The sequence below is a fragment of the Xenopus laevis genome, chromosome 5S (assembly GCF_017654675.1).
Source record: "Xenopus laevis strain J_2021 chromosome 5S, Xenopus_laevis_v10.1, whole genome shotgun sequence".
Classification (NCBI taxonomy): Eukaryota; Metazoa; Chordata; class Amphibia; order Anura; family Pipidae; genus Xenopus; species Xenopus laevis.
Window position 1 is genome coordinate 48055824 of NC_054380.1, and position 22086 is coordinate 48077909.

At 41.1% G+C, this 22086-nt stretch overlaps 1 protein-coding gene across 1 annotated transcript in view; it reads left to right on the plus strand.

Moving 5' to 3' along the window:
* The first annotated feature begins 3235 nt into the window (after window positions 1-3235).
* LOC108717881 (interferon gamma receptor 1) overlaps window positions 3236-22086 on the plus strand; it is a 75598-nt gene continuing 56747 nt past the window's right edge. Inside the window, exons 1-2 of the mRNA XM_018265300.2 lie at window positions 3236-3885; window positions 18386-18457. Coding sequence (XP_018120789.1) covers window positions 3741-3885; window positions 18386-18457 — 217 coding nt within the window. The 5' untranslated portion in view covers window positions 3236-3740. The remainder of the gene's footprint in view (window positions 3886-18385; window positions 18458-22086) is intronic.

The following is a 22086-nucleotide window of genomic DNA, read 5'->3' on the forward strand; positions in this document are numbered from 1 at the left end:
ACAAAGAATCTTATCAAACTGTAATAAATATTTAAGCAAATATTGCCCTTTTACATCTCTTGCCTTGAACCACCATTTCCTGATGGTCTCTGTGCTGCCTCAGAGATCATCTGACGAGAAATACTACAAGTTATTATTATTATTATTAACATGTATTTATAAAGTGCCAATATATTGCGTAGCACTGTAAAGTAAATGTGATTATACAACTAAATCACATGAATTATATACATAGAACATATGGAGTTACATACATCACAATCAATACAGGTACAAAAAGGTGAGGAAGGCCCTATGCATAGGCATACACTCTAAAAGGAAGGTAATACACAAGGTGTGGGAGTGGGCAAGATCGAATTAAGTGGGTGAGAAATGTGGTACTGTATGTGGTGTTGCGTTTGGTAGCTAAGCAGAGTGCGGGTAGGCTCTCGAAAGAAGTGCGTTTTAAGAGTTTTTCTTGAAAGCAGAAAGGTTGGGAGAAAGTCGGACAGACCATGGGAGAGCGTTCCAGAGGAGGGGTGCAGCCCTTGCAAAGTCTTGAATGCGAGCATGTGAGGAGGTAATGAGAGAAGAGTTGAGTAGCAGGTCAGTAGAGGAACGTAGTAAGCGGTTGGGTGAGTATATAGAGATGAGTCTAACTGTAACAGGAAGAAGTGTGGAAGCATGCAATAAATCTCAATACAGAAATCTGTCTGCTAATTGGTTCATGTGACCTAACAAGTATAGTTTGTTTAGTATGTTTGTGTGCACCATGAATCAAATGATCCCATGGGATTTAAAACTGCCGATATTGGTCCTTTAGATCAATCCAGCAGTTTATCTGCCCATGTATGGGGGCTTCCGACGGGTCTTCTGGATCGATATCTGGCCACGATATATATCGAGAAGGTTTCATTTTTCAGTTGATCGACCAGTCAGAACCCATTGCTCCTCGTTGTAATCCGATCGTTCGGCCCTAGGGCCGAATGTTCGGAGTATAGCCCTGCGTTGGTGGGCATATCAGCGAAACGAGCGGATCTTATAATTTATGGCCAGCTTTAGAGCCTAGATCCCTGAACTCACTCTTTAAGGTCTTCCATCTACCATTAATTTTGTTGTTAGGACCAATATGTACTAAGACAGCTGGGACATGCGCAGCATCACCCAATAATTTGTCTACCCAATCAACCACTTGCCGAACCCTGGCACCAGGGCCCCTAGGGCCGAACAATCGGATTACAACGAAAACCAACTGTAAATTGTCTCATAATATCACTCTCTCCATCATACTAAAAGTTAATTTAAAGATGAACAAACCCTGTAATTTACCTTTACATAAAGGAATGTATAGTGCAGATTTGGGCCCCTCTCCTCAAGAGGGATATTCATTAACTGGAAAGAGTGTAGAGACATGCAACTAAACTGGTAAAAGTTTGTAATTCTATTAGTGCCTTTTAGGGCTCTTATACACTGTCAAATTCCAGAAAGGCTACGGTCCATAGACAGTATTTATTGGGACCTCTGTGTATAGGTTTGCCTGTATGGCAAAGTTGGTAAAAAAATATGTTTGATGCAGACCTATCAACTGCCACCCCCCCAAATTTTTTTCTGGAATTGCCAGAATTTGCAGTCTGTTCCCAGGTCTCCCGTCACTCCAAAACATTCCGCCACTTATGCGCAGAATAATTCAGTGACATCAGCTGCAGGAAAGTGTGCATACGCTGTGTGGTTTCTTGGGCTTCAAGGAGAAGGAAAGGTTAAAACTAAGTAAGCCTTATTAGAAAGGTCCATCTAAATATACCAGTAAACCCCCAAAGTAATGTTGCTCTGAGTCCCCTGTCAAAAGAAACACTGCATTTCTTTCCTTCTATTGTGTACACATGGGCTTCTGTATCAGACTTCCTGCCTTCAGCTTAAACCTCATTGCCCTGGGCAAGAGCATGCTCAGTTTGCTCCTCTCCCCCCACCCCTCCCTTCTCTACTGTAATCTGAGCCCAGAGCAGGGAGAGACTCAGGCAGGAAGTGATGTCACACCACATTAATACTGCAGCTCCTATTCTAAACAAACAGAGAGCTTCTAGAGCTGTTTACTCAGGTATGGTAAAACATTCTACAGAATAAATATAGCATTCTAGCTTGCACTATTGCAGCTAATCTATTGCCAATAAAATGTCTCCGTGGCTTTCCTTCTCCTTTCAGGAGTAGTTTGCATGATGTCAGTTCCTCTGACGTCACATACCCGAAAATCCCCCCCCCCCGGACTGTGCACTCTGAAAATGTTGACAGCACTGTTGATGCAATGTTATTAACAGGGAAAAATGTTAAACATATAGGAAGGCCATATTCTCCAGAACAAAAACACCCCTCAAGTACATTAGGAACAGTTCTTGCACATGAAAAAAAAGACACAAAAAATCCTGTGCAGCGAGTACACCATGAAACCAGTAGGAAAGACAGATAAACATATTGAAAGATTAATATTGTCCCAGAATATGTTGCAACCCTGAATCTGTCACATTCTAGAAAGGCTACTGTAAGTCCATAGAGTGCATTATTTATCTGGCCTGAAAGGGGCTGCTTGGACCTCTGTGTATAGGCTGGTAAAAAAAAAAATAAGAATGTACCAGTGCATTATACTCATTTAGTTGTCCTTAAAAAGTAGTATTTCTGCAAAAACCCTAATAATCCCTCCCTTCCCTTCCATTTCCTGCTCCCTGAATTCCCAGGCTGTGTAGGGAAGCCGGCATTGAAATGGTTGGCCCACAATGCCTGGTCTCTGCAGTATAAGCCAATCGGAAACCAGTGAAAGAGTTATGTCACTGCTAGGCGCCATGAGTGTTCACGTTTGATTGTCGGCTCTCAGTACTGCAGGACAGCAGCTAGCAGGACCTGATAGGAAACTGAAGCCCGCCTGGCCTTGTGTGACTGCAGGGCTGTGATTGGCCGTCCCCCTCCTACTGTGCTTCTGGCAGGGACCGTTAGGACACGCCCACCCCTCATTTGAAACAGGGACCAGAGAACATCTATAGGGAGATCTAATTAAGGGGAGATTTTTAAAGATAATGTTAATTTTTAGCAACATGTAAAAGCAACCTACTATATTACTTGCCTCCTTTAAACATATAGGAAGGCAATTTTTTCCAGAACAAAAAACCTCTCATGTACATTAGGAACTGCTGCCATACATGCAAAAAGACACAAAAAATCATGTGCAGCAAGCATACCATGAAACCAGTAGGAAAGACAAATACAAATATAGGAAGTTTAATAGTGTTTCAGAAAATGTGGCAACCACAAATCTGTTAAATTCTAGAAAGGCTACTGTAAGAGTCCACTATTAATAATTGGGCCTGCTTGGAACTCTGTGTATAGGCTGGTAAAAAAATGAGCTTGATGCAGTTATTAATAGGGAAGAATGTTAAACATAAATTTTATCCAGAAAAAAACTGTCCCCTTACGTAAAACTGCGACATATGGGAAAGACACAAAAAATCCCGTGCAGCGAGAACACCGCAAAACCAGTAGGTCGGCAAAAATCATGCTTGGAAAGCACCATTGGCAGCAACACTTAGCAGACTAGGCCTGCAGTTTCCCCGTGCCCAGGAAAAGAGGGCGGGAGGAACCGCAAGTCTCTGTGAGGATGCGCGACGCAGCGCCAGTCGTTGACTAAGAGCTGGGAGTTTTTCTTGACATTGTTCCTCATTTCCCGAAAGTGATTTCCCTTAAGTCTCTCCGGTGAAGTTTAGGGTCTGTAGCTGAAAATGGAACGAGGCCGAACACACTGCCATCTACCTTTCCAGTACAGCCCGTCGGCTCTCCTGTCTTTTATCCTAATTGTTTCCGGAGCACAAGGGAGTCGAACACCCGGCCTGGCGCATCGGACACAGAGAACGATCACCAGCACAGGTAAATAACAATAACACGGGACGCCCATCAGGGTAACAGGATCTTGGTAACGACGTAGTGTCTTGACGTCAATACACTACGGATACAGTTCGCCAGAAGGAATGGTGTGTGAAGCTGTTTTGTTAATTGGAATAAAAGCAGGTTTTGGATATGATTGATGGTTAAACTTTCTATTTAGAAAGAATTTGTTCTGTAGCATAGTGAACACCCACTTTACTGGCCCCACAGTGGAAATACAGCAGAACCCCAATTTTTCACGGGAAGAAGAAAATATAAAATCAGGGAAATGCATTATGTGTTATATAATACACAAAATCCATGCACATCTTATAAATGATATCCTTATAAACGGTGAGTTTTGATGTCATTTATGTCACATGACTCACTGACGTGTGTATTATAATAAATAAAGTACCCCCAGTTGCAAAATTTGAGGATATTTGAAGTTACCTCGGAGTTCCATGACCTGTATAAAAACACTCAGCCTTCGGCCTCGTGTTTTTATATGGTCCTGAAACTCCTCTGTAACTTATAATATCCTTGTATTTTTCAAGAGGGGGTACTTTATTCACTATGTATTAAACCTTAAAGTGTAAAATGAAGGGAAACTTATAGTTGTTGTATGTATTATCCTCATATTTATAAGGTGAACATATTCGGCAGCTATGTGTTCAATAAACATGGAGATTATGTTTTAATTATGTTTGACTTTGATGTGTGCGGATGGAGTTTTTTTTCTATGTAGTGTGTTTATGCATCCATTATACCTTGAAATGGCTTTATCATAATAATTAATTATATTATTTTATGGTTGTTTTGGGCAGGAGAGAGACTGTAAGAAAAACTCTTTAAGCGAGTTCCTGATTCTTGGGTTAAAATATGCTAGTATAAGCTTTATTGTTTGTGCTCAGGAATATAAATAACCACAGGGGTGTCCCGTGCCTAACACTGGGTAGAATAGCAGTGATCCATAATAATTATTATGTGCTACAGACCTGGACTGGCAATCTCTGGATTCTGGCAAGCGTCAGAATGCTGTAAGATGTCATAGACAATCATTATTTTGTGGGCTGGTGATGGGCTGTTTGGATCTATGTGTACTAGAAATGCAAGGGCCTATATTTGGAGTCCCAGTTCAGACCTGCTGCAGTATGTAAAATAGCAGGAAAAGCCGAGGCAGTATTTTCCAGTAGAAGAAAAGGAGCCCCACTGTACTGTTCCAAATCATTTAAAGCAGTGCTGTCCAACATACGTGGTACTTAGAGCTATGATTTTCCTGGCCTATATGGTGGAGGGCCAATTATGCAAGCCAATGTTGACCATTCCCTTTTTTACACACCCATGTAACAGAAAGGCCATACCCGCATTAATAGTGGTAGCACACCAGTAAAAAAAAGGTCAGGCAGGGTATTGCACACCCACCCAGTATAGGTCAGGCACTCACACAGGGCTGCCATCAGAATTCTGGGCCCCATTACAAGTAAAACACAAAAAAACATTGGTGGCCAGCCCCCTTCCTAAAGTAAAAAAATTGGTTACCAGGTCCACCCACAAGTAAAAAAAAAATACCCATTGGTGGCTAGCCCCCCCCCACAAGTAAAAAAAATTTGGTGGCCAGCCCCCCCCTCAAGTTGAAAGAAAACCAAGGCCCCCTCCCATAAAGAATAATAAAAAAAAAGTGTACAGGGGGTTAAAAAAAAATGCTGTTACATTTCAAGTTTTCTTAACTTCTTCGGCTAACCCTCGTTGGCATTGGCTCCTCCATGGCTTTGGCGATTCGGCTCCTACATTGGCGGCTTCAGCTCCTACTTCGGAGACTCAAGGGAAGCACAGTAGTCTGGGTCACAGGCGGGTGCGGGTTGAGCTCTTCTGACTGCTCTCAACGCCCACGACCTTACAAATGCCGGCTTCTGACTTCCGGTACAGGCAGCAAAGGGCAAGCAGTGCATGGCACAAACATACAGCAAAGGGCAAGCGGTGCATGGCACACAGGCAGCATATGGAAGCCAGCGTATGGCACACAGGCAGCATAGATCAGGCAGAGTAAGACACACATAGGCAGCATAGGGCAGGCAGTGTGTAGGAAAGGCAGCATATAGCACACACAGGCAAAGTAGGGCAGGCAGAGTATGGCACACACAGGCAAAGTAGGACAGGCAGTGTATAGCATGCACAGGCAACATAGGTCAGGCAGAGTATGCCGCTCACACAGGCAATGTAGGTTAGGCAGAGTATGATATACACAGGCAGAGTAGGGCAGGCAGAGTGTGGCATAGAGGCAGAGTAGGTCAGGCAGAGTATAATTCACACAGATAGCATAGGGCAAGCAGCATATGCCATACAGGCAGGGCAGGCAGAGTATGGAACACACAGGTAGGATAGAGTAGGGTAGGCACAGTCAGAGTGGGGCATGTCACAAGAAAACACCGTTCCACACAGTGACTGATCAGGACCATTCTAAGATGAACAGAACAGTATTATATATTTTTGCTGAAGATACAAAATTGTGCAGAATTATAGGTTCCATGCAGGATACTGCTACTTTGTAGAGTGATTTGACTAGCTTGCTCCGCAAACTGGAAAATGAGGTTCAATGTTGATGAATACAAGGTTATGCACTTTGGCAGAAATAATATGAATGCAAGTTATACACTAAATGGCAGTGTGTTGGCAGTTTCCTTAATTGAGAAGGATCTAGTGTTTTTAGTAGATAACAAATTGTCTAATAACGGGCAGTGTCATTCTGTGGCTACTAAAGCAAATAAGTATGTGACTGTTATCCAGAATGCTTGGGACTTGGGGTTTTCTGGATAATGGATCTTGTAATTTGGATCTTCATACCTTAAGTCTACTAGAAAATGATGTAAGTATGAAAAAAAACAATAGGCTGATTTTGCCTCCATTAAGGATTAATTATATCTTAGTTAGGATCAAGTACAAACTACTGTTTTATTATTACAGAGAAAAGGGAGATCATTTTTAAAAATTCTGATTATTTGGAAATAATGGAGTCTATGGGAGACTGCCTTTCCATAATTCAGAGCTTTCAGGATAATGGGTTTCCGGATAATGGATCCCATACCTGTACTGTCTTGAATAAAAAGGGCTTAAACTCAAGGGATGAAAACATAATTTGCCTGGTAAGGCCTCGTCTGCAGTAGGCAGTGCAGTTTTGGGCTCTAGTCCCTAAAGGGGAACCCCACAAAAACACAATTTCAAGCAACTTTGCAATATTCATCAATAAAAAAAATATGTAGATTTTTAATTGTATGAAACAGTTTCCTAAGCCTAGCCCCCTGATCTCTTTCTGATCTGTCTGACTACTTTGCTGAGCTGGCTGACTACTGTTACTTTGTATCAGCAGCCATCGGTCCTTAGTCTGCATACTCCTAACCCCACAATTCCCTGCACACTAGCAATGTGCGGGCTGGCCCAATACCCACAGGCCGACCTCGCACTCTTCACCTTCAGATGCTGACTTCCGACTTCTTGGTTAGATTTTTATAGACGTTGCTTTTGTGACACCATCGGCCGACGGGTCTATAAAAGCAACGCGGAAGTCGGAGGGTAGACTGCTAAGTTTGGGGTTGCTCTCTCTGGAAAAAGGCCCTTGTGAGGGGACATGATTGGGGACCTTTTTACCCATAAGGAGGATCACTGCACCAGATGCCACCCCTTAACGCTAGAAGAAAAGAACTTTCCTTTGAAGCAGCGTAGGTGGTTCTTCACAATTGGGACAGTGAGGTTGTGGAATGCCCTGTCGGATGTTATGATGGCTGACTCTGTTAATGCCTTTAAGAGTGGCTTGGATGATTTTTTGGACAAGCATAATATCCAAAGCTATTGTGATACCAAAATCTATAGTTGATATAGATATTGGTATATATAGTTTATGTGAGTGTAAGGAGGGCTCAATGTGTATGTATAGATGCTGGGTTTCATTTGAAGAGGGGTTGAAATTGCCTTTAGTCTTTTTTCAACCCAACTATGTACATTGACACAGTGGCAGTGCTGCTCATACAGTCTGTCTGAGGAGTGAACTGAGTGGCCACTTACGGTCTGAACAACACAGGGGATGATCTCAGGTCTGATGTCTTTTAAAGCTTACACAAAGGTAAGCAATCACAGCAGCTAGACTTCAATGGAGGGCCACACAAGGGGGGCCATGGGCTACCAGTTGGACAGCACTGATTTACAAGTTTCCCAGGTAGCAGTTGACTTCTCAGATTGTAAAAGTATTGGTCAACTCTTGATTGGCAGTGTTGCCCCTGCCAGACAAGGAGGTTGAACACATACCATAGCCAGTCAAAATTAATCCTGACCTATAAAACCTCCTGACTTCCTCCTCACAATCATTCTTTTTTGTCCTACTGGACAATGAGGTAGGATCTCCCTCCTCACTGGTGCATTTTACAGCTAACCTTTGCTAGGGCCTTTTGGCAGATGTGACTGTAGGCTTTTGCTGTGATGCATGGTATGGATGGCTGTTGGCTTGTGGAAATCCTTGGCAGGGCAACAACCATTGATTGTTATTCAGCACGTTGGTTGGGCTAGTGTTTGTTGGTTTCTATATCTGACCTTTGCTTTAGTCTTTTGTGCATTGTCTTTGGTTTTGTATGCCACTACTTACTAGCAGTATGACTAGCTTGTGGTCCAGGGTTTTGCAGGTGTACTGATTGCTTGTTTGTGTGGTAGCTGCCTTCTTCTCCCGTGGTTTGCACAGCATCTGCCTTGGGCCCGATTGGTGGTATGCACAGTAGTAGCTTTTAGACACACTAAAGGTTATATGCATAGTACACACGTATGATTGCTGGTTTGCACCTATAGTTTACAGGTTGGTTAGCTGACTTACCATCAGTATGTTGTGTGTGCAGTAGTTGATTAGGCATTGGCAATTTGTTGGTTTGAGAGCAAGACAAAGTCAAAAGTGCCAAAGACCCGAAGCCGCAAATGGAGCAGAAACTGACAGAAAAAAAAGCTAACTTGCTACCATCACTGAGTATAAGCTCAAGTACACACTGCTACTTTATACTGTTGTATAAGACCTGAATAAAGCACTGTTGAAAAAAACCCTTAAAAGGATTGTTCACCTTGACACAGAGTTCTGTTCAGAAAAAAACTGTTGATTTCACAGTGTGACTAATCAATAATCAATGATCAAGTGATCAAGCATTCTGACCTCTAACTACGCTGACATCAGTTATTTTATTTACTTGCCTAATTGTATTTGATTCTTGTGATTTTATTGTGGTGTTATGCTTGTATTGTTGTTCCTTATGTTTTTTTAGCGTTGTTTTGCAGTTTGTTCATCTGGAGTAGAAACACATTTTAGCAATTTTGTATTCTTAAGAATGTACACTTTACAAAAATATATGGTTTTGGGGGCTTTGTTCACGAATTGGCAGCCAAGAAAATTCATATTCATTCGGAATACGAAGCGCCGTACTTTTTTGTAGCTTTAGCCCTCATAAAATCCTGCAAATGTTTTTCTTTTCCAGTACCTGAAATGCCAAATCATATGGGAGTGTCTTCATCTTGGGGGCCCCACATGCCATATACTTTGGTAAACCAAAACAAATTGGACATCAAGCTGTTAAGTGGACCCCTGGTCGTTCATATTTAGGGTGTTTTACTTTGGTACCCAATGATACGAGGCAGATAAGATGCTGCAAATTGGAAGTTTTGATGTGATTTTTGGAAATGTTACCAAAATTGTCAAATTTAGGAAAACTTTGTGGTTTGGTACTTTGGAGTAGAAAGACATGCATACCGATTTTTGATTCTGGGGAATGTTTACTTTCCAAAAATATATGGTTTTCTGGGGTGCACATACTTTTTGTTCTTTTGCCCCTCGTAATATGCTTTAAATGTGTTGATTTTGTGGTATCTAGAATTACAGAACTGATAGCTCATACTGTATGGGTTGTCTTAATTTTGGGACCCCCTATATGCCACATACTTAAGTAAACCTATGCATATTGGGCATCAAACTGTTCAGCGGACCACAAGCATTCGTGTTTAGGGTCTTTTATCTGGTTACCTAATGATTTGTGGGATATAAGATGCTGTAGACTGGAGGTAATTTTTCAAAAAGTTTACATTTTTATATAAAATAATAATTTTAGGAAAGAATTGCAACTTGGTAGTTTGGAGTGCATAGATATATTTACCCATATTGGATTCATCAAAATCTATTCTTTCCAACAATGTGTAGTTTTCTAGTGTAAACCTACTTTTTTATGTTTGGTCTTGAAATCAGTATGCAGTTTTGTGGAAATTTGGTAGTGTACTGCTTGGAGATTTTGACGTACACGTGTGAGAAGTGAGAAATCTCCATAAAAAAATCTCCCTAGCCAATATAAATTAGGTTTCTGATATGTGTGTTTTTAATAATAATAGAAAATAATAGGCCCCTAAAATGAAAATGTTCAAAAATGGTCTGGCAATAAAAGTACCAAATCGTCTGGCAGTGGAAGAGTTAAAGCATTCATAACAGTTATTTACAAATCTGTCATTCATATATTGCTTTCCAAACCTAAATGCCTGGGGCACAGCAATCACTTTCATTTTTGCACTTCCTAGATGTCGCTGTCACTCCCCATGTGCCCCCTCCCTCTTCTCTCTGTAGTTTTGTAGCCTGTGCACAGGCATCGTATTCAGGCTCATACATTAGATTTTCGGATAAAGCAAATCTTGCTTTAATAACAGTTTCCACAAATGGCAGCTACCTGTATGCTTGAATTTTAGATTCCAAAAGAATGCAGGAGACAATTAAAAAAATTTATAGAGTGTAAGTAAAGTTTATTTTACTTGCCTTGATTTGACTAAACCTGTTTTATAATTCTTCTCATCTAAATACCATGTATTAAAAACCTTTCAACAGGTGGTTACAGGTGCTATAGTGATTTCTACAAGGTTCTATCTCCAAAATAAATTATAATTAAGTCAAACAAAGTGCTTTTAATGCGTGCTTCATAGGTAAAATGAATTAAAATACGGTGCAATGGTGATTTTCAGTAAAAATCAGCATGTGGTTTCTCCACTCTCTGGTGGGATTGGCAATTTACAAGATTCCTGATTTCAAAACAGCATATCAATATCAACACCAGGGTATTCATTTTTCTGTGAAGACATTAAAAAGCATCGACAGCGCCCATATTGTAATTTGCCTTTATTTTTTAAAAGGTTTTGAAACTTATTGCACTTACATAAGTCACACTTCTGAGTGCAAATCAAACAATCCAGATCATGGAGGTGAACCTTTGCTATACAAAGAGATGTGTTCTGCCCCATAAAATCCATATAGACACCAGGTTAAAAAGGCTGTTTATACTACAAAAGTACTAGATTTGCCTTTAGAGCGCAGGCTCATTTGCAATCAGTGAGTAAATAAATACAATACAGGAATGCCTTATACAAATACAACAGTATAGCAATCCTACAAGCAGTCTAAAATATCCTATAAAAAAGCTCTCAAATATTGATATTAATTTGAGAGCTTTTTTATAGGATGGGAAATTATGTTTATTGGTTTGCTTATTCAGTGTGGTCGTCAATGCAAGATTATATTTTGTAAGTATTTCATTTATTGACAACATATTGTAATCTGACTACATCATCTTGTTCTACACCATATTTGATATGATAATGTAAGTCAACCACAGTTCATGTTTGTAATTTTCTATTGATTGGGGGAAAGTAAAGCTCAATAACTATAACCTAAATAAAACCTCATTAAAAAATTGTCCAACTAGTATGATAAAATAGTATTTGTAATTATTTCTTAGGATGGCAGGTCCCTTTTTAAAGGCATTGTCTATCATTGTCTATTTCAAACACTGACCCTAACCTGCCTTCTCGCAAAAAAACATGGCCAGCTTGTCTGTCCCTCTCTGACATCTCCAGAGGGGGCAGGGCAGGCACAAGTAAATAATATAGTGACCGCAGATGTAAGGAGGAAGAATAGAGGCGTGCTAATGTCATGGCTGAGACATGCAGGATTTCAGTGTTATGTATACTTATGCCAGTGATCACATGCCCAGCCTGCCATGTTCTCCCCCACGGTACAGCTCCTTATTACTACAGGTATGGGACCTGTTATCCAGAATGCTTGGGACCTGGGGTTTTCCGGATAAGGAATCTTTCTGTAATTTGGATCTCTATACCTACTAAAACATCAATTAAATATTAATTAAACCCAATAGATTGTTTAGCTTCCAGTAAGTATTAAATATATCTTAGTTGGGAAGAAGTACAAGGTACTGTTTCATTACTACAAGTAAAAAATAAATATTTTTTAAAAATCTGAATTATTTGATTATAATGGAGTCTATGGGAGATGGCCTTTCCGTATTTCGGAGCTTTCTGGATAATGGGTTTCCGGATAATGGATTCTATAGCTGTATTACTATGCTGGCCTAAGCCTTTGCCATCTGCAAATATTTTATTCTCTGCAGCTTTAGTTTGGATCTTAAAAAGCACCTTTATCTTGAAATATCCAGTATTAAGGCTTTCGGTGAATGGCAAGATTATATTATAATTGCCCAAGTCACTTTGCCATGCAAATACAGTATGCACATGCTGCTAATTAACCTTAAACTGTTTATATTTGGCTGAGCCACCTTGGTTGCCCAAAGAAGAAACGAGAAGTGGGAAATTTACTGTAATACTGTATCTGATGGAATCTTTTCTGAAGGTGCAGATTACTCCCAAGTATTTCTTCACAAAAAACTTAATGAAATGTCATTGCTGAGGGTAGCACTTCAACCACATTAATAAAGTCTCTTCCTGTGCAATTTCCGTTTTTTTTTCTTGTTGTTGCAGGTTTCACGTGCTTCATAATTCTCTTGGGTTTAAAGATGTCCCTATGCAAATTATTTTTGGACATCCGTTTTTATCTTACTTTTATATTTTTACATTTCAATTGTAAGTAAATACATAACCTTATTTTATTGGTGTTGCGGCATGCAAAAAGTAATAGACAGTTGAACAAGGGGGACACGTCATGCTTGTGGTTTCTCTGTGGGAAGCGGAATGGCACCTGTTTGCCACAACACCAATAAAATAAGCATGTTTAGTTGTGTATTTAGTTATAATTCAAAAGAAATATGAATGATTTTCCTTATAACCTAGGGTTCCTAATGTGCAGCCTCTCAAATTGGGGGGAAGTGGTACCCATGTGGGGCAAGGTCCCAGTCACAAGCACATCACATATACTGGATATACTGTTATACACATTATGTGAGAATACATGGTTCTGTTTTGTTAGGGTGTATCTGCTTGAATGCATCATGCTAACACATCAACCAGTTTCTTGGTCATATGAAATTATCCTCTAAGTCCAGCATAGACTACGAATTTCTTAAAGCCTTTTGATTCTAATCTTGTCTGCTTCTCGACTTTTGTTGCTTTCTGTCCGCCCTAACCTCTGCCTGCTTATCGATAAGTCTGTGAACCTTGATGCCTTCTTCAGCCTCAATGTTTTTGCTTTCACCTGTCCCTGTGGTATTGCTCATTGGAATAACTCACAAGCTTCTAATTGTTTAAAGGAAAGTAAGGGGTAATAGGATTACTCAGTATGTATGATAACTACTATCTAAATTGCTGTCTATTGTCTAGGCTAGGGCCACACAACATGGATCTAGGCTTGCATAGAAGTGCAGGCTGAGAATCCACTGTCCCGCTGCTCTTCTTCTGCTGCTCTCTGCCTGCCCCCAGAATCATTACCTTTGCTTGGATGCATGCAGGTTGGATTTTAGCGCAGAAATACAAGATTTTGCATTCTGCACCAAAATGTGCCGTGCCTTCAGTGTAGAAGAGAGCAGTGGGTCAGCAGATTCTCTGCCTGTGGCTAGGGGCACAAAGGGCAGGTCATCGTCCTGTGTTTTCTACTGGTAAAGAAAAGTTGATGCATTCCCATCCACTCCCTCCTACAAGGCCACTGACCGACAATGGGTCAGTCTGTAACAGACACTGCAGTGTATTTTGGCGTGAAAATAAATGTGCAGTTTTGTGCCAATTAATCACAGGCTGTGTGCCACTAGCCTTCAACCACAAACCCAGGAGCCATTGGAGATAAAGAGACTGAAAAAAATCTTTATATAAAATATAACAAATATAATTTGTTAAACAGCAATGCTGTCTGTAAGCTGTGGAGAAGTTGTTACAATTTGTAACAGTGTTTTAGTCCTTCCTTCCATGCCAGGATTTCAAATGATGCAGAAAGAGAAGAACTGTTAACCAGCTGGATTGCAGCATACAAAATGGCATTTATTTATACGTTTTGAAAAAACAGGTAACTGTGATGGGTATATTAGGGGTTTCTGTGTAATGTTGCCATTGTACATTGTCTTCTCACTCTGCTCTCTGGGATCAGGCATCTCTTTAAAATGTTGCCATTGTACAACCCATACCCACTTCTCCTCGCTCAGTTCTCTGTGATCAGGCGTCTCTTTAAAGGCTTGTGCCCACAACCATTTAAAGGGGTTGTTCACCTTCAAACAACTACTTGGTTTCAGACATATCACCAGAAATAACTACTTTTTCCAATGACTTTCTATTTTCTATGTGTGACGGTTTTTCTAATATGGAAGTGTAAAGTGTCATTTCTCTCCTTCTGAAACAGCTCTGGGAGGGGGCTCGCTGATCCTGTAAACTGTTCTAAATGGATTCATTTAGTTGATACATTTCTTATCTTTGTCCCTGCTGAGCAGAATCTCTGGGTTTCATTACAGGCAGCTGTTAGAAATGATACAATAGTTGCTAATACTTCAGAGATGCTGCTGAGAAATGTATCAACTAAATTTTGCAAAATTGTAACAGTTTAGAGTCTGCACCTGAATTACTGAGCTGCCAGACTCAACCACCAGAGACACGAACATTCAACTTTAATCTTAGATTTTGGAAAAACAGTAAAAAAATAAATAATGGAAAGTAATTGAAAAAAGTCTTTAAACAACTGAATTGAAAAAAGTGTTTGGAAGGTAAACAACCCCTTTAAAGTAGAAACCTAGGTCTGTCAATGGCATCACTTTCTCTAACTTTCTACTCTTGGTTAATGCTGTGTCAATCAAGACGCATGCTGTACCCTAAAACTCTCGGTATCTATAAACCCATCTCTGCTGCCTGGTATATTACATTATTAAAATTATTGCTTGTAGGCTTCTTAATTCTTATTAGAAAACTGGGGTTTATTTATAAAATAAAAAAAGCAAGAAAACACTGGCACAGCATGGGTTGCTTCTAGCAGGGAAACCCCGTGCTCATTTATTGCGGATGCAACGTTTCGGGGCGTAACCCCTTTGTCAAGCATCTTGACAAAGGCGTTACGCCCCGAAACGTTGCATCCGCAATAAATGAGCAAGGGGTTTCCCTGCTAGAAGCAACCCATGCTGTGCCAGTGTTTTCTTGCTTTTCTTGTGGATCTTGAGGTTGCCAAACGCCTCCTTCACTTCATAATATAATCTTAAAATTAAAAGGTGTCCTATCTTTGCATTATGAGCTATATCACTTTAACATTTTTGTGCTTTCTCCAGAGATGCCACAAAAGTGGCCTCAAAGCCAGTGGCTGCTTGTGAGTATGCAGACCACTGAAAGTACACATTTGAATCAAAAATTGCCTCTTTACTCTCTTAAGTCAATGATAATTTTTAATCAGCTGTGCATTAAAAAACTTTGTACGAAAGGACTGCATACAACTGTATTTTCAGTAAAAATATTATAGCAGCCCTGAAGGGGACAGGGTGAGCTAAAATGAGAGTAATTTTTTGGGGGAGGTGCCTTATCCTGTACCTTTTCTGTAGTTTGTAAAACCAAAACACTAGCATTAAACTTCTTTAAAGGCTCCATTTTTATTAGTCTGTTGGATAAATGCAGTGTCGGACTAGAGTAACTAGGGTCCACCAGAAAACCTGACCTCAAGGGCCCTCCTTATACCAACATAAGCCTGCTAGGAAAAAGCATATATACAACAAAGTACATGTTGTTGTTTGTACAAAAATAGAATAGGTGTATTAAGTAATTATAAATAAAGAAGCATATACTATTAAAATGTATCACTGAGAGATACAGATATTCTTTTAAAGGGGGCCTGTCACCCAAAAAAATATTCAAAATCCTATTTTATCACATCAGTTAAGCAAAATTAACTTTAATTACACTATATAAATTATTTGAATCTTGTTTCCTTCAGTCTGGGAATTTATATTTATAGCAAGCAGGCAGGAGCCATTTTGTGGGCACTGTTATTAAAGGGATCCTGTCATCGGAAAACATGTTTTTTTCAAAACACATCAGTTAATAGTGCTGCTCCAGCAGAGTTCTGCACTGAAATCCATTTCTCAAAAGAGCAAACAGATATTTTATATTTAATTTTGAAATCTGACATGGGGCTAGACATTTTGTCAATTTCCCAGCTGCCCCTGGTCATGTGACTTGTGCCTGCACTTTAGGAGAGAAATGCTTTCTGGCAGGCTGCTGTTTTTCCTTCTCAATGTAACTGAATGTGTCTCAGTGAGACATGGGTTTTTACTATTGAGTGTTGTTCTTAGATCTACCAGGGAGCTGTTATCTTGTGTTAGGGAGCTGTTATCTGGTTACCTTCTCATTGTTCTTTTGTTTGGCTGCTGGGGGGGGAAAGGGAGGGGGGTGATATCACTCTAACTTGCAGTACAGCAGTAAAGAGTGATTGAAGTTTATCAGAGCAATGTCCATCCGCATGCCCTGGCTACACAATTAAACAGTGATGAGAACGGGTAAATGTATGGAGAGCAGGGCCGGGCCAAGGTGTTTTGGCACCCTAGGCAAGGGCTTCAATCAGTGCCCCCCCACCCGATCATGCATTACCATTTCCCTCTTTACCATTCATATTGCTACCTGTGCCAGCAGCCATCATGTTGCCCCATGTACCTGTCCCAAGCCCCCAATCAGTACATATACCAGAGGCAGCTAAAAAAAATTCATCATATTGCCCGTAATTTGTACCTGTGCTAGCAGTAGCCAAGAATCCATCATATTGCCCCAAACATGTGTACCTGTGCTAGCAACCACCATATTGTCCCATATACCTGAGCCAGCAGCAAAACCAATCCCTCATTTTGCCCACAATCTGTACCTGTGCCAGCAGCAGCCAAAAAAATTCACAAAATTCCCCTAAATATGTACTTTTGCCAGCAGGAGCGAAGAGGGAGGTGGGTAGTGCCTCTGCCCTCAGTACAAATCACGGGCAAGAGGGGTTTGGAACAGGCGGTTTCTAAAATTCAAAAACTATTAAAGGCCAAGCAAACCAGGGTTTAAAATCAACTGAAAAAATTCCCCTTAAAAGTGCGCCCCTCCCATGATTGCGCCCTAGGCAGACGCCTACTCTGCCTACCCCTAGTTCTGGCCCTGATGGAGAGCAATGACATCTAGGAAGTGATGAATGGAAAGTGAAAGTAATTGCCTGCCCCGCCTCTATGCCTAAAGCATAGAGGAGTGGCAGACAATATTTGATTGACAGATGAGATTTTTAAATGAGCTTAAAACAGCTATGACTGCTTAAATAAAAAATAGAAATTGGAGATTTTATTATACAGATTTTTGTGTCTGGGCCACTTTAACTTTGTAATATATTTGCAGTATTTATGCTGTACCCATCCCAAATGTCATCCAGATGAAGCAGTTTTACCCAACATTAACATTAAGACTATGCCTGCTGCCTGCATAGATTTTATGAAGCACACATTAATATTTGTATGCACTCACAAAACATAAAACTATACGTTCAGCACAAATAACCAACAGATTATTTATATAATTATAAATGCCCTATTAAAGAATTTTACTAAATTCTCATATACATATAAATAGGGTTGCCACCTGTCCGGATGTGACCCGAAAAGTCTGGTGTTCAGCCTCTAAATCTAAGGCATACAGGGAACAATATTTAGGACAATACAGCTCAAACTCGCAAGGGCCTGCTAGAACTGGGGCCCACCAGGATTCATTACGGTAACGTGGTGGGCCAGTTCAATCCCAGAAAACTGGGGCAGACAGCTACATTTTATGACACTCATGCAAGATTCCCTCCACTGTAAACTTTTAAAGCTGGTGTATAAAATGTGTATTATGTTAATGGTGGGTGGCATAAGTTGTTTTGTAGTTTTCTCAAGAATAACAGCAATAATTTAAACTGATTCCAAGATTTTGTTTAGGATTCATATGATTCCGCACACTTCTTGAAGGATTCATTTTTAGCCATTTTAGTCTATTGTATTTACCCTTTAACCCATAAAATCACATAACCTTAAAGCTCTGGAAAACTGAATACAGCAACTTTTTCTTTAGATAACATTTTTGGTGGATTGTACTCATGAATGCATATAAATTCTAAAAAAATGTTCTGCCATATTATTTATAGAGGATTTTGTATTCCACATAATCCAATCATTTGTCAGCTATGTTTTACTGGGCTTTGAAGAGTTATACCTATTATAATTGTATTTGTTTGTGTGTTTCTTTGCAGGTAGCTATCCTATATCCCCCACAAATGTGAGTGAATCTGAAATAACGGAGAAGCCAAAAACAAATCTAGAAGGTATAATCATTTTTGAACTTTGTAACCTGTTTTGTCACCTTTTAATTGTGTACAGCCACCTTGTCACTAGCGTATAATTGCCATTAAGCAAAGTACTAACTGGGGGAATGCAACGGCCTTCTGGAGACAGAGAAAAAAAATAAAATGGCCATTGTAATTTAGGTCCTTCTGTGTGTGCTTGTAGATCCAAATGGGGCATATTGATAACTGATTCCCTCCACGTCATGCAAAATGCCTATCTCCACTTGTCACCACACTTAGGGGGTTATTTATTAAAGTCTGAATGCAAAAAAACTACAGAAATTCGAGTTTTTCGTTTTTTTTTACTATAAAATACGAATTTTTTGTAAAAAAAAAACCTTGAATTTTTCGGGATTTATTAAAGCCCAATGTTGCAAAAAGTCAGAATCCGAAAATCCGGTATCTCGGACCTGCCGATGTTGTATATAAGTTAATGGGAGTTTTTGTGGTCTGAGCTGGAATTAGCCTGAAAATCCAACTATTTCTGTCTTTTTGTGTTGGTTGATACAGTATAGATTTAGGCGTCACTCCATGTAAAATAAGAGAGCATTTATTGCAACATTGGGTGGATCCACATCGGCTTGACGCGTTTAGGGAAGAATTCCCTTAATCATAGGCATGTGTTAGTATAAAAAATATTTGTGACACAAGGGTTCAAGCAGAGTCAGAAGAGGCATAAGGGCAGCACCATCTAGGGATGGCTTCCAGGTGGCTTATACCGGGAACCTGAAAAGACAGAAGACAAACAGTCAAATCTCCCAGTTTTTCACCATAAACCTGTGTGTGCAGTAGCGAACGGGTAGGGGGGCACCAAGTAGTTACTAGGTAGTCTTGCCTAGGGATGCCAGCATCATAAACCTATTTGGCAGCCAGACAAAGCAATCCATTGCAGAATACGCAGGTGAGTTCAATACAATGGTACATCAAAGACATACAGGACCCTGATTTTACATTTTTCTGGGGACCAGCAAAAACTGTGAGAAATCTGGGAAAATGTAAAATCAGAGAAATGTTTTAAAACAATTTATTCAAGTACTCGGGATATAAGTACAGGCGTTTGTTTTACTTTGAAATACAATATTTACTTGAGTGATAAGGGTTAAGCATTGTAGCATTAATGTTGCACTTTGGGGGAGGGGAATTTTTAAGACCTCTGACAGACAGTCCGATCCACAAAATAACCCCGCCATGTAATATAAGGCAATACGTTTCCATACCCCCCAACTGTCCTGTTTTTCGCGGGACAGTCCTGCTTTTATCCCGCTGTCCTGGAATGTGGCCTTAATGTCCCGCTACTGGGCATGAGGCGCGCACTTCCCCTGCTCTCCGCCCGTAAAGTCACACCAGTAAGGCGTAATCTGTCAGCGCGGGGATAAGGGAAAATTGTATCATACTTGCCGTAATTTTCCTTTCCTGGTCCTCTCCGTATCAGTACTACCCGGGATAGCCCCTCCTATTGCCCTCTGTCAGAAGAACCCTCCCACTTAATTATCTGGTGTATAAGTATCTCTCCAGCACTTACCCCCAGCGTCTAGTCACAAGATTCTCTTTACTTTGCATGGGGTAGGAACGTACTGATACGGAGAGGACCAGGAAAGGAAAATTACGGTAAGTATGATACAATTTTCCCTTTTCCCTGGTCCTCTCCTCCTCAGTACTACCCGGGATGAAGCAAGCTTCCTGGATGTTGGGAGGGAATGAAAACACCAAATTCTAGTGATGCATATAAATTTATTGAGACACCATAGCTAATTTCAGAACATCAGAACCGAAGCGAGATAGTTCGGCTGATGCCACGTCCACCTTGTAGTGGGAAATAAACCTGTCTGGACATGACCATGAGGCTGTTCTGCATATGACTTCTATTGGAGTTCCAGCTTCAGCCGCCAAGGATGTTGATTGACCCCTAGTTGAGTGTGCCCTGACTCCCACTGGCTCTTTTTGTCCTTGTGATATATATGCAGTCTTTATCACCTTCTTAATCCAACCTGCAATGGTTGTAGTGGAGGCAGCCTCCCCTTTTCTCTTTCCTGCCGGTAGCACGAAAAGTGTGTCTGCCTTTCTGAAGGACTGGGTTGCTTCGCAGTATCTTTTAACATTAGCTGCCACGTCCAAGGCCTTCAGCTCTGGGCTTGTCCCCTCCGTGGGAAATGCTGGCAAGGAAATTTCATCATTGAGATGAAAACTGGATACCATCTTGGTTGCGCAAAAACCCTCCCCCCCCTCCCATGTGTTGCCCACCCTCCCTCCTCCCCCCTGGCCTACCCCTCCCGCTGGGCAAATGCCCCTAACTTGTTATTTACCCTTCTGCGCAGGTCCAGTCCAGGGAGTTCACAGACGACATCTTCTTCCACACGATCTTCTTCCTGCTGTGAACGGCGTTTTGGCGGATGCGCAGTAGGAGCATTTCACCGGTACGGATCTACTGCGCATGCGCCAAAAGTCATGCGCATGCGCAGTAGATCGTGCCGGCGAAATGATCGTACTGCGCATGCGCCGTTCAAAGCAGGAAGAAGATCGCGTGGAAGAAGATGTCATCTGTGAACTCCCTGGACTGGACCTGCGCAGAAGGGTAAGTAACAAGTTAGGGGTATTTGCCCAGCGGGACGGGTAGGCAAGGAGGAACCAAATTTCAACAGGACTCTGTCAGGAAAAAACACCGGACTGTTTGCATCGTATCTTAATGCTCGAAGTTCGCCTACTCTCTTGTCTGATGTAATTGCCACCAAAAACACCACCTTCAAGGTTAGCCGCCATAAGGTTATCTCGTCCAAAGGGACGAACGGAGGGACTGTTAATGTCTTGAGTACCATCTGCAGGTTGCACTGTTGACAGGATGGTCTTTTAACTGGTAGAATCCTCACTGCTGCATGTGCTGATGCTTAGTCCTTTTTCTAGACCTGATTGCAGAAACTCTAAGATGTTTGATAAGGAGATTGATGTAGAAGTCATTCCTGAACTTTCTCCCGATTTCAGGAAGATTTCCCACAGCTTTCCCACAGCTTACCTTATCTGTTGTTAGTGGTGGATTTTCTAGAGGGTTTGAATTACTTGGGAAGATAGACCCTGTGCCTCTAGGTTTTGCCACTCAGTCTCCATGCCGTAAGAGCCCATGGCCCTGGGTCTGGGTAGACTATTGGACCTTGTGTTAGTACTGGACCATCCCCTGGTAACCTCCATGGGGCCTCGACTGTCAGCTGCATTAGACGAGGAAACCATGGCCTTCTCGGCCATGCTGGCGCAATGCATACCACTTCCGCTCCTTCTTCCCTTATCTTCTGGATAATCTTCGGAATCAGAGGAAGAGGAGGAAAGATGTAGGCTAAACCCTGGGGCCATGTCCGGTGTCCTCGAGAAAAATTCCTTGCACTTCGAGTTCCGGGAGGTTGCCATCAAGTCGATTGCTGGAGTGCCCCATCGGCTCACGATTTTCTTGTAAATCCGGGGATGTAGGTCCCATTCGTGCTCCTGCAATGTCTGTCTGCTCAGGAAGTCCGCTTGCCTGTTTTCTTTCCCTGGGATATACACTGCCGAAAGGTCTGTTACCTTCTCCTTCTCCAATTGTTGATGACATCATTCCTAGCATTCTCATCATCAGACTTGCCGGA